This window comes from Engraulis encrasicolus, chromosome 15 (genome assembly GCF_034702125.1).
Source record: "Engraulis encrasicolus isolate BLACKSEA-1 chromosome 15, IST_EnEncr_1.0, whole genome shotgun sequence".
NCBI lineage: Eukaryota > Metazoa > Chordata > Actinopteri > Clupeiformes > Engraulidae > Engraulis > Engraulis encrasicolus.
Genome location: NC_085871.1, coordinates 22,901,753 through 22,914,755, shown reverse-complemented (window position 1 = coordinate 22,914,755; position 13,003 = coordinate 22,901,753). Strand labels below are relative to the sequence as shown.

The 13,003-nt window shown below is 46.8% G+C and overlaps 1 protein-coding gene across 1 annotated transcript in view; it reads left to right on the top strand.

Annotated features, from left to right (window-relative positions):
* kmt2e (lysine (K)-specific methyltransferase 2E) overlaps positions 1–13,003 on the top strand; it is a 72,842-nt gene that overhangs the window by 18,687 nt on the left and 41,152 nt on the right. The window contains exon 2 of the mRNA XM_063217234.1: positions 9,235–9,422. Coding sequence (XP_063073304.1) covers positions 9,352–9,422 — 71 coding nt within the window. The 5' untranslated portion in view covers positions 9,235–9,351. The remainder of the gene's footprint in view (positions 1–9,234; positions 9,423–13,003) is intronic.

Genomic DNA, 13,003 nt, shown 5'->3' with positions numbered 1-13,003 from the left:
TTTTATTCGACAGGACTATTCTAAATTCGAAAGGAAAACGAATATTCGAACCTTCGAATATTCGTGCACATCCCTAATACACACACACACACACACACACACACACAAGCACTCTCTGTTTATCAAATCTACCCTTGGGTACCAATAAAGTAATCTAAAATCCTTATGCACACAGGCACGGAGCCCTGTGGTGTCCTTTCTTGTCCGAGTCTGGCTTTGTTGCTGTTTTTGCCGTGCGGCTGGTCCGTCTCACCTTGAGTGTGCCAGGCGGCGTTGGCAAAGTGATTTATGATGGAGTTAATGGATGAGGGCAAATGAGGAGAGAGTGTGAGCTGTACTGGGGTGTTAGGGAGGTGTGTGTGTGTGTGTGTGTGTGTGTTGAGGGGCAGGGGGCTAGATGGGTACACATAACAAGGTAATGGGCAACCTGGATTTTACAATCCAGTGCCACATATTCCAAATGACCTGGTTTCACCTGTCCCATTAAAGCAGGTAAGGTGACCGTTCCATCAGACTATCACCTGCTTGAAATAGAGACTAAGTAATTTGGAAAATGTGGCACTGGATTGTATAATAGTGACTCCAGGTTTCCCATCGCTGTATAGGGAGGTCCAAGGGGGCAGATGTGGAGGTGAGGTGGGGTAATAAACACCAGTGTGACTGTACAACACTGTATTGGAGGTGTCTCTATTCTGTCTTCCCTTTCTAGGACTGTGTTTGTGTGCGAGAATGATTTCATGTACATGTTCTGTTCATAGTATCCTCTTTGTCTGCAACACTGTGTGTGTGTGTGTATATAGTGTTTTGGCTGTCTGCATCTGCGTGCAGTGCACGATTGGCCGTGTAGACGATGAAGCACTCGCACATGCAAGAGCTACAAGCCCCCGAATGACTCAACCGGTGAAAATGGTGTGAAGTCAAGGCGGCAGAGGGAGGGAGGGAGGCAGTGCTTGTGTTGGAATCAGACGGGAGCAGAGAGCCACAGAGGGTGAATAAGCGAGGGAGAGAATTTGGGAGGGAGGTTGGTAAGAAAACAAGTGTGTAAGGGAAAGAGGGGAAGAGAGAGAAAGACAGACAAGGTGAGCAAAAGGAGAGGAGAGGAGAGGAGAGGTGAGAAGAGAACACGCTTGCTCTGACGCCTTCGAGATCGGGTGGGTCTTCCCTGCTGAGTGTCAGCCGTTCGTTCCACTTTGGCTCTGAAGACCTACACAATGACACCACTGTCACACAGAGAGAGAGAGAGAGGGAGAGGGAGGGAGAGAGATATGCATGTACGGAAGGAAATAGTTCCTCACCCTCCCTCCCTCTCCCTCTGTATTTCTCTTACTCCCTCCTTTGTTGACTTTCTTTCTCTCTCCCTCCATATTTTTCCCGTCCTTCTATTTCTCGGTTGTTGTTTCTTTCTCTCTCCTACATCCGTTTGTTCTGTTTTGTTTTTCCCCCATATCTCTACCTCTTGTTTTCCTATGTAGATTTTTATCCTCCAATCTACTCCCTCCTCATCAGCAGCAGGGGGGGTGATGGATCGCTGTGTTCGACTCCCCCGCTGCTCCCTACAATCATTCAGGAGAGGAGAGGAGAGGAGAGGAGAGGAGAGGAGAGGAGAGGAGAGGAGAGGCAAGGCAGATGAGAGGAGAGGGAAAGCTGTGTGTTTGTGTGTGTGCGCTAGCTTGTGTACGTCTGTTTGTGTATGTATGTGTGTGGTTGAGAGCAGGCGTTAAAGGCCCACCTTGTAGTGTCAATAGTTTTAATAACGAGAGAAAGAGGGAGGGGGGAGGGTGTGGAGGAGGAGGAGGAAGAGGTAAACAAGCTCTGACTTCCTCATGACTGTCACTCCATCCCCATTATACACCGGCCGGCGTGTTGTTTCTCCTCTCACTACATCTCTCTGTTGCAGTTTCTTTCTCTCTCTCCCCCGTGTCTGTCTCACACTCACTCACTCATATATACACTCGCACACACATAAACACACTCACACTCACACTCACTTTCTCTCTCTCTCTCTCTCTCTCTCTCTCTCTCTCTCTCTCTCTCTACCCACCCCTACCCTGTGTCTGTCTATCTAACCCTCTCTCTCTCTCTCTCCCCCCCTACCCTGTGTCTGTCTATCTAACCCTCTCCCTCCTATCTTCTTCACACACTACACTATCCAAACCCATGCTTGCATAATAAGCACAAGTATTCATCTGTACTCTCAAGTGTACCCTTGTTTTTCTATCATGAGGCAGTGGCCTCCTCTCCCATTTAAATGGCCTCTTCTTGCTTCTTTTCAATTGCTCTCTCTCTGTCTGCGGCACTCCAACCCCCCTCTCACTCGCTCTCTCTGTCTCACCATCTTTCTTTCTTTCCCTCTCTCTGTCTCTGGCTCTCTGCTCTCTGAGGTTTATTTAGGAAGTGTGGGGAGAGAGAGGGGTGACTGAGGAGGAGGGAGAGACTCTAAAGGGTGGGTGGAGAGAAAGAGAGCGCAACAAGGAGAGAGCGAGAGAGACGGAGGGCAGGAAAAGGAAAGGGTAAGGGAGGGATGGGTAGAGGGGAGGACAGAGGAGAGGAGAGGAGAGGATGGCAGTGGTGGTGGTGTTGGGAGGAGGGCTGAGAGTGTTTTTTTGGCAGCGTTCCTCCCGGATGACGGACAGCCCTGCTTAAAGGAAGTGGGCGGTGCTGGGGCTTGTTCGGCACCCTCGGATTTAGCCAGGAATGCACAGCTCTAGTCTCCACTGTAGTGCAGTGTGTTTTTTTCCTCTCTCCTCTCTCTCTCTCCCTCTTGCCCCCCCTCCGCCTTCCCTCTCCTCCCTAAGATTCTCTAAGAGCCCCCCTCCCTTTTCACCTCTCGTGTTCTCTCTCTCGTTCTCTCTCTCTCTCTCTCTCTGTCTCTTTCTCTCTCTGCCTCTCTCTTTCTCGCGGTCTATCTCTCTCACTCTCTCTATGCCTCTCTCTCTCTCTGCCTCTCTCTCTTCTCTCTTGCTCCCTGCCATCTACCAGAGGCTCAGATGTGTCTTGCAAAAGCAGACTGCAGTGTGTGTCTGTGCGAGAGTATGAAAAGGAGAGAAAGAAGGAATCTGTGTTTGCGCATGTTTACGTATATGGGGAAAAAAACTGATGTGCCTTACCAGGAAGAGGTGTGTGTAAGATGGTTGTTTTTTCTCCGTATAGTTATGAATGTATGTGTTTGTGTATGAATGAATAAATGTGTGCCTGTGTGTGTGTTCGTGTTTACAAATGTATGCATTCGTCGTGCGCATGTGTGTCTGAAGGGGGAGGAGTGTGTGTGTGTGTGTGTGTGTGGTGGGTGTGAGTAATAGAGAGGACTCGGAGTGAGGGGGTGCACTTGCGTGCATTCCTCAGCAGTGACGACGGGATTCCCTTAGCTTCATCGCAGACACACTTGCGCGCACGCACACACACACGCGCATACACATCATGCACGCCCCTGTACACATTTACACTTACACAGACACACGCTCTATTTCTCCTCTGGCCTCCTGTCTCATGCAAAAGTACTCAGCACAAATGCTGCTGAAACGCCCCAATGTGCCCAGCTTCAGACGCTCTCCCCTGGCTGTGCAGTGGCTCAGAACGCAGACCATCCCCTTCAACACACACACACATGCACACACACACACACACGAACCCTTTTGACTCGGCACAAAGCCTCTGAGACGAACGACAGCTAGCTAAGCTAACACGGCTAGCCTGACTGACTTGCAGCCTCTAACCTGCATGTCTGCTGTCTCTACTCTGACACACAGACACACACACAGACACACACACACAGACACACACACACAGACACACACACACACACACACACACATACACACACACACACACACACACACACACACACACACACACACACACACACACACACAGAGACAGACACACACAGAGACAGACACACACACACAAGCAGGCACAGGAGGTGTCTCGCGGTTCTATTAATTACCCAGTGTGTTGGCAACTGTCATTTCTGTAAGACCTCCAGACAGTCCCAAACCCTCTCTTCGGCTCTCCCATACCCTCTCCTCCTGTCCACTCCTGACCAGCCTGTTTTTGCATGGACACACACACAGTGTTGGGGCTGTCACATAATGCAAAAAGACGTCAGAACGCACACACACACACACGCATGAGCGTGCACCCCATCCATCCTGGCCTATCATATTTGTCTGGCACTGGCCCTGGTCTCTTCTCGGCTTTCACCAACTTGATCTGCTTCTTTCTACAGTACAGTGCAGCGTTTCCCTCTACCCTCTCTTTCCTTCTGCAAACACTTCCTGGCCTTTGTCTCTTTTGTCCCTAGCTGGCATCCTTAACTTGTGTTGTGTGTGTGTGTGTGTGCGTGTGTGTGTGCGCGTGTGTGTGCGCGTGTGTGTGTGTGTGTGTGTGTGTGTGTGTGTGTGTGTGTGTGTGTGTGCCCATCTTCCCTCTCATGTCTGTCCCCCATGGTCATGCTCTACTGTCAGTCTGCCTGCCTGCCTGTCTCCCTCTGTCAGTCTGTCTGCCTGTGTCAGTATGTCTGCCTGCCTGTGTCAGTATTCCCATCTGTCTGTCCGTCTGTCTGTCTGTCTGCCTGTCGGTGTCAGTATGCTGGGTTGGCTATCTACCTGTCTGCCTGCTTGTTTGGTTCTTTTCTCCTGTATGCCTCTTTCTGCCTGTCTGTTTGCTTCACTGTTCCTCTCTTGTCATGTTCTTACCCATGCACACTTTTTTTCCATCCCTGCCCTTTATGTATGGCATGCCTTTCATTCTCCTAGTGTTGCACAACCATGAGTTTGTGTCTGTCTGACACTCATTCCCTGTCTTGTGTGTGTCTGCCAGAGGTTGCGCTAGACTTTTTCACAGTCCGTCATTTTGACGGACAGGGTCGAAAAAAATCCGTCATCGCCCATTTTTTAAATTCGTCACCTCTTTCTCAATGTGGGGGGTCGCGACCCCGCACTAGGAACAACACGTGCGCAATTGCGGCCAATTAAAAGTAAACCGCTGTGAATACATCCCCTTTCACTCGACATTCATTCTCCAACTTTGAGGATAGAGTCCATTTTGCTGTCCACTTTCTCTCTCTGCCCCTTTCATTAAAAAGATGCAGATATCTCTCACTGACGCGTGTCTGATTCAGTGTTCAAGCGCTATGGTCACCACAAGCACTTTTTTAAAAGACGCGTGCAGGGCTTTATCCAACAGCTGTCAGTCACTCTTTTTGCTCTGATTAATGCACCGATTGTAATACAAAGGCGCAGTGTTAAATAATATTCGCGTTGGGCTTCACATGCACGATGGAAAGGAAAGCCGTCTTGCAGAAAGGTTTAGCCCAGGCAGGCGACAAAGGCACTGAAGCCTACAACAGGAAGACGATCAGATTTTGCAAAACTTTGTTGAAAAAAGCCAGCGACGGTAAAGGGAGCCACTCTATATAGCCTATGTAGCCCCATCGGCTAGATATGTTGGCTCTGGGAGCGAGGTAGTTGTCTGAAGTTGTCTGAAATAGCCTAAATAAAAATAATAATGGGTGAACCAGCTATCGAAATGAGAGAAGGATAGCCGTTACTGGCAACGTTTGTCAAGTTGTAAGTTGCGTTACCTGATAATATTTTGGCTCTTGAATAACCGTCGTTTTTATTATTTAGTTTGTGAGTGAAGGTTCTGGCTAGCAAACATGCTATTCGCATATTTGTTTGTTTCAAGCGGGGAGTTATGAAACAATGCTTTTATGAAGGACGATAGATGAGGGAGGGACAACTTCGTCATTGGCAGAAAATCAGATAGTCGGTAAATGTAGTAGTCCTAGGTCTACAAATAGTTCTAAATCTTAAATTAATCGAAGTCACACGTGTGTGGTGGCAACGTCTTCTTTATTTTAATTCATTACTTGGAGAACGTGCAGAGGCGCGCGCTCTGCTGCAGCCAGCCGCACAGCCCAGCTGCTGCGCATGGTAGACTATGAGAAGCAGGGAGAGAGGGAGAGAGGCGGACCATAGTAGCAAGAAATTATCTGCGCTGATGATGCCTAATTGAAATGCATATTTGCTCTACTCGATAGAGGTGTAGGCCTACTTAAACTTGTAATTTATTTATCATCACCCTGAATATTGATCCGTCAAAATGACGGACAGGCTTCAGATTTTTCCGTCATCCTTCAAAAAAATCCGTCAATGACGGACATTTGTCGGTTAACGCGACCTCTGGTGTGGGTGTGGGTGTGGTGTTGTGTTGTGGTACAGTGTAGACAGTAGCCTCTTCTCAAAGTGTGAGGAGTAAAGTGTGTTTGTGTGTCTCTCAATGCGATGCGGTGCATGCTTTGTGTGTGTGTGCGAGACCGTGAGAGGGAGCGAGGCGAGCAAGTGTGATACTCGTGAATGTCTTGGAGGAGGAGGCAAGCCGAGGCTGGCATACCGTCTCAGGCTTGTTCTGATTGCTGTGTGTGTGTGTGCGCGCGTCTGTGTGTTTTGGGGGTGTGTACTCTTGTGCTTTTTTATGTGCCCAGGTATGTGGGGCCATCCGCAGGCTCCATAATGTTTATCTTTGTTTGTCTGTGTGTCTGCGCGCAAGAGAGAGTGATGGTGTTTGTGTGTGCGCGCGAGAGAGAGAGTGATGGTTTGTGTGTGTGTGTGTGTGTATGCCCACTGGTGTTTTTATCTTGAGCCTTGTAGAGGTGTGACCTGTCGTCTATCTGTCTTTATCTGTATGTTTCTTCCTCTGTAAGCCAGCTGATGAACAACGCACACACACACACACACACACACACACACACACACACACACACACACACACACACACACACACACACACACACAGACACACACAGACCCTTTCAGACATTACATAGCAGATGCTTTTATCCAACAAAAAGGATCACACACACATACAGACACACAGACTCGTTCAGACACATTACATTGAGTAGATGCTTTCATCCAAAGCAACAAAAGGAATAATGCACATGTACACACACACACACACACACACACACACACACACACACACACACACACACACACACACACACACACACACACACACACACACACACACACACAGTGTGTGTCTCCCCCTGGGGGCTGTGATTGTGTCTTCTCCTTGTGCGTATTATGTGTAAGTGTGCTGCTCTGCCTGCCTGCCTGCCGTGCTGTGCCGCGGCGCCGTGACATATTTAGACCTCCTGTGCGGGATTAAAACATTATTCCTGCCGCAGAGGGCCCGTCTGATTGGCCACCTGGAGACTTCCAGAGCCGCCAATCGGCTTCTAGGTCCCGCCTCTGGTTATGTGTCTCGGGCACGGAAAGGCACGTTGCAGAAAAGCAGTCAATTATTTAGCCGTTTCTTTCTGCTCGCCCCCCTGTTTCCATCTGTTTCCCTCGTGTGTGTGTGTGTGTGTGTGTGTGTGTGTGTGTGTGTGTGTGTGTGTGTGTGTGTGTGTGTGTGTGTGTGTGTGTGTGTGTGTGTGTGTGTGTGTGTGTGTGTGTGTGAGAGAGAACGAGGGTGGAGAGGAGAGAAAGAATCGCGATGCTTGTTCCTCCTCTCTGTTCCCCCATTGAGAAGCTGTGGTCTTGAAATGGCTCCAAACGCTGTCCAGGATTCTCCTCTTTGTGTGTGTTTGTGTGCGCGCGTGTGTGTGCGTGCGTGCGTGTGTGTGTGTGTGTGTAAGGTCGGGATGACGTTTGTCTGTGCGTGCGCATTTGACAATACAGCTCTGGATGGCTTGTAAAGGCAGGGAGGGAGGGAGCTGCTTTCTCCGTCTTCCTCTCTCTTTCACCCCTCCCTCTGTCTTGCGCGCTTTGCTCTCTCTCTCTCTCTCTCTCTCTCTCTCTCTCTCTCTCTCTCTCTCTCTCTCTCTCTCTCTCTCTCTCTGTCTCACTCCCCCCTCCCCTTTCTTTTCCTCTCCTGCATTTCCTCTGTCCATTGATAGAGGCCCTGGTCTGCTTGGTGTGTGTGAGCTATTAGGCCCTCTGGTGGCACTGCATGGGAATTGCAAGCCTAGGTGACAGAGTTCGCATTTGCGCAGTTTTAGCTACCGGCCCTCATCTCTCTCTGTACTGGCTTTCTCTTCACCGTCATGTCACTGTCTATCTCTCTCTTTCTCCATCTCTCTCTTGCTCTATCTTTGCTCTCTTGCTCTCTCTCTTGCCCTCTCTTTCTTGCTCTCTCTTGCTCTCTCTCTTCCACCTTTGTCCCTCCACTACTCTGTCTTCATCTATCTGTATCTCTACACCTCTCTCTCTCTCTCTCTCTCTCTCTCTCTCTATCTCTATCTCTCTCTCTCTCTCTCACTTGCTCTCTCTCTTCCACCTCCGTCTCTCCACTACTCTCTGTCTTCATCTGTCTGCATCTCTACAGCTCTCTATCTCTATCTCTCCTTCCACATGTCTCTTTCCATATCACTCCATGTTTCTCTCTGTCCTCCCGCTCTTTCGTTCTGCCCCTCTCATTGCCTCCAGGTTAGAATAAGGCCAGATCTGTTCAGTTCAGTTCAGTAGGTGGAAAAGTACTGTCGTCTCTGCATCCCCCCGTCTCCATCTCTCAGCTTTTGAACCGGGTTGTCGCTCTGCTGTCGTTAGTCTGTCGCGAATCACTGGCTGCTCTGGGGTGCATTTCTCAAAACCATAGTTGCTAACTACATTAGCTACTTTGTTGATTGCAATACAATTTCCCATTTGCAACTACTGCAGTTGCTAACTGGCTAACAACCACGCTTTTGAGAAACACACCCCTGCTCTGCGCTGCTCGGAGTTAACTACTCATTTCCTGTTTGGAAGAACTCTCCACTTGTGACACCCACACATGCACACAACACAAGCTTACACACATTACTGTGCTTGTATGTATGCCCGCACATTGACTGAACTGAGGCGCACTGTCGTAGTTTGACGCAACACTCAAGTCATTGTGAAATTACCCGTGATGTGTGCAATATTCCAAACTAAATGCTGTACTTTTTTTTTGTCTCTCTCCTCCCCCTCCTTCTCTCAATCTGTCTGCCTACACTCTACCTCTTCCCATTCTTTTATCTTTTGCTCTCTTTCTTTTTCTCTCTCCCCCTCTCTCTCTCGCTCTCTTTCTTTCCTTCTTTCTTTCTTTCTGTCTTTCTTGCTCTCTCTCGCTCTCTTGCTCTCTCTCTCTCTCTCTCTCTCTCGCGCTCTCTCTCTCTCTCTCTCGCGCTCTCTCTCTCTCCCCCTCTCCCTCTCTCTCTCTCCCTCTCTCTCTCCCCTTCTCCCTCTCCCTCTCCCTTACTTACAGGCCTCGTGGATGCACTTAGATGTCTGCAATGAGTGCTGTGGCTGGCATGCCCCAGTGTTTTGGATTGCTCTGCTCTGGACTCAGTAGGACTCTAAGGATTTCTCAGCCGAGAACGTCATGAGCCTAGTGGGCCCCGTAGGGGTGGACACTGCAGACACCTCCTACCTCACCATGGCCGCCGGCTCAGAGTGAGTCTGACACACACACACACACACACACACACACACACACACACACACATACTCACTCGCATGCACACTCACTCACTCACTCGCAATGCATACACACTCACTCACTCGCATACTCACTCCCTCACTCACTCACTTGCATACACACTCACTCGCATACACACTCTCTCACTCACTCGCAATGCATACACACTCACTCGCAATGCATACTCACTCTCTTCTCACACTCACACACACACTACAGATTCTGTCACTCTTTCCTACAAACCCCAACTCCGATGAAGTTGGGACGTTTGGTAAACAGTGAATAAAATCAAAATGCTATCATTTTCAAAACATTCAATCTATTCATTAGATGGAGAATAGTGAAAAGACAACATATTAAGTGTTAAAACCGAGAAAAAATATTGTTTTGGGGGATATATGTACTCATTTCTAATTTGATAAATCCAACACGTCTCAAAAGAGTTGGGACGGGGACAATAAATGGCAGCAAATGTTGAGGAAGACTAAAAACAAAACAAAAGACAACACTTAACAGTTAAATACATTAACCGATGAGATGATTTTATATAAAAAACAGTGTTAATTCCTATCTTGGACACGATTTCACCAGCTTAAATGGTGGGTGTATTCCTTGTCATGTTTTGCAATGTTTTCCTTTCTGTAGTGCTTACAGTGTGACAGGTCTTGACCAAAAACCCACCATTTTATCACCTGCTGGTCCTTATGATGGAGCCAAACTGTTAAAACATAGTAGAGAATGCAATTTGACCTTACTATGTGGCAGTAATCGAAGATCTCCCTTCAAAATATAATGCATGAGTGGCTTTTCATGCTGTTTAAAACCCATTTATACCATTCAGAACTGTATTTAACTCTACAGATGAGTGAGAACATCTTAACCAATGCACTACTGCACCCGCATGCCATCATGGAGGCTGACTTTTGAAGCTAGCACTAACACAAGTTGGATGGTCCATTTTTACTGTAGCACAGGATGTGCAATGCTCTATTATTGTCAAAAAGAATGGACTTCTACAACTTCTGCTGACTTCTGTAAGCAAAGGACAGTTTCCCATGTCTTCTGGGTCTATTTCAAGTGAGCTCAGGTGCTTAGGAGAATGTTACACCCCTGTATCATTTTCATGCATTAAGCATTCTTAATATGGTCAATTTGCAATAGCTCTAGCACTCCAGGAATTAGAGTGAGACTACAGCCAATATATATTTCATGATGTCATGAACCTATACAATGATTTTATTAACAAAAATATGCCTTATATACACTCAATCGTGGTAAATCAAAGGGAATTCAAAAATGTATGTAATAACTATGGTAATTATTCCCTTTGCATCTTTAATTCTGAGTGACTCAGCCTCTCTGTGACGATCTTATACCTGGACAGCTATATTGTCCGTCAGTACAATTCATTTTGAAATGTTCTTCTTTGTTGTTTTATCTTATTTGGATGTTTACTAAATTTCACTGATCCCCGTCCCAACTCTTTTGAGACGTGTTGGATTTATCAAATTAGAAATGAGTACATATGTCCCCCAAAACAATATTTTTTCTCGGTTTTAACACTTAATATGTTGTCTTTTCACTATTCTCCATCTAATGAATAGATTGAATGTTTTGAAAATGATAGCATTTTGATTTTATTCACTGTTTACCAAACGTCCCAACTTCATCGGAGTTGGGGTTTGTAGTTGTAGTAGTTGTGGTTTCTTTCCACCTGTTGGCTACAGTTGTCTGAGCTTTTTGCCCATGAGCTCTTTTGTCTCAGTCATACTGTAGCCTCGGCCAGATGACACCGCAACGCGGGTTTTTTTGAATCCGAGTTGCAATTAAGTTGCAACCATACAGCATGTTTCAGTAAAAGATCATGTCCTGATGACAACGACAGTCTTGCTTCAGAATACACATTTCTTTATGTGAAGTTGTTGAGAACAAAGTATTCGCTAATGGTCGTGATCGCCCATACTATTATCATGCAAATGACCTGTCACGTAGGGACCTTACACCAGTCTCTGACAGTGCCAGAAAGTTTCTTTTTTTTTTTAACAGACCCAGCAAATTTTGTTTTCGATCTACAGATAGCCTATGCCATGGCTTGTTTAAAAGCTGAAGATCTTAGCTTTTCATTACTAAAAACGATACATTTCTAGCCTCTCCCATTCCGAAGTTATGTCCATTTTAAGCGACGGATAGTTTAACAAAAAAATAGCGTCATTTCCCCCCTTTGTAAAAAGCGAAAGACGGTTTTATTATGCTTTACTCTCCGCAAGCGCGTACATAGCAGGTTCAGAATATCAGAATGTGCAAGCTGCATAATTGAACATTACTAGATGCCACAGAGACAAGTTAGATAAAACAACAGACTGTGCTGAATCATGCTGCTTAGCAGCACCATGCTTCGTGACAAAGTTGCTCCTACAAGAATAAGCTGCAACATGCTGCAACTTCTGGAATATTTTGGGTCACTCGTGTTCAAAATCTTTAAAAAAAAACAAAAAACTGACAAACACGAAGCAAAGCTTCATATTATCTTTTAACTGCGCACCCAAACAGTTATCAGCAATGCATATTATGTATATGTCACTAGTTGAAACAGGCGTAATGGGCAGAAAGAGAAGCGGTGAGCGCGCAGCAGCCTCCAGAGGAGGGAGAAATACCTGCCCGGTATTGGTATTCAACACCTTAGTTTAAACTTCTCAAATTAAAAAAAGCAGCATAAAGCGTACACAATCAACAGATGCCTAAATGGCAAGGATTCGCTACTCTAGTCACTCCACAAGCTACACAAGGTGCCACATGCGCAAAGCTGGTAGCCTATTTTCCCACGTCGTCAGTTTTTTTTTTTTTTTAAGATTTTGAACACGAGTGACACTGGGCAGTTTGAAACGTAAAATATTGACCGTGGTAGAAATGAAAGTCTCCACAGTCCACACAAACAGTTGTCTGATGATGCCATTGTGCATGGAATTAATGTTGTGCGCAAAGCTAGTGGTCATTGTGAAGATACCTCACTGTTTTTGGCCATGTGGCTGTGACGCAGATGTAAACAAATCCGTTTCGCCTGTAACAATGGCAACGCAAAGGCCTGCGTTACTCGATTTTCGCACTCTGGAACCCATTATTCAAAAAACTCGTTTTGTGCCACGTTTCTGGTGGGTTTCATATGGTTAACCCAGGGGAACGTTGTCACTGGCATAGAAAATCGTTCCCGTATAGCTGGCCCCTCTGTTTCCCCCATACCCATTCTGTCTGTTGGCCCGTCTGTCAACATTTGGTTTTCTCTCTCTCTCTCTCTCTCTCTCTCTCTCTCTCTCTCTCTCTCTCTCTCTCTCTCTCTCTCTCTCTCTCTCTCTCTTCTCTCTCTCTCTCTCTCTCTCTCTCTCTCTCTCTCTCTCTCTCTCTCTCTCTCATGTACACCACCCTCTCTGTGCATCATCTGTCTCATTATCAGTCACACACACTCTCACCATCGCATACCAGGCGTCTGTCAGCTTCTCTGAGAGTCTGCTTCAGAAACCATTCACATCACTTTTTTCTCCTCAACATCTCATCTCTATCC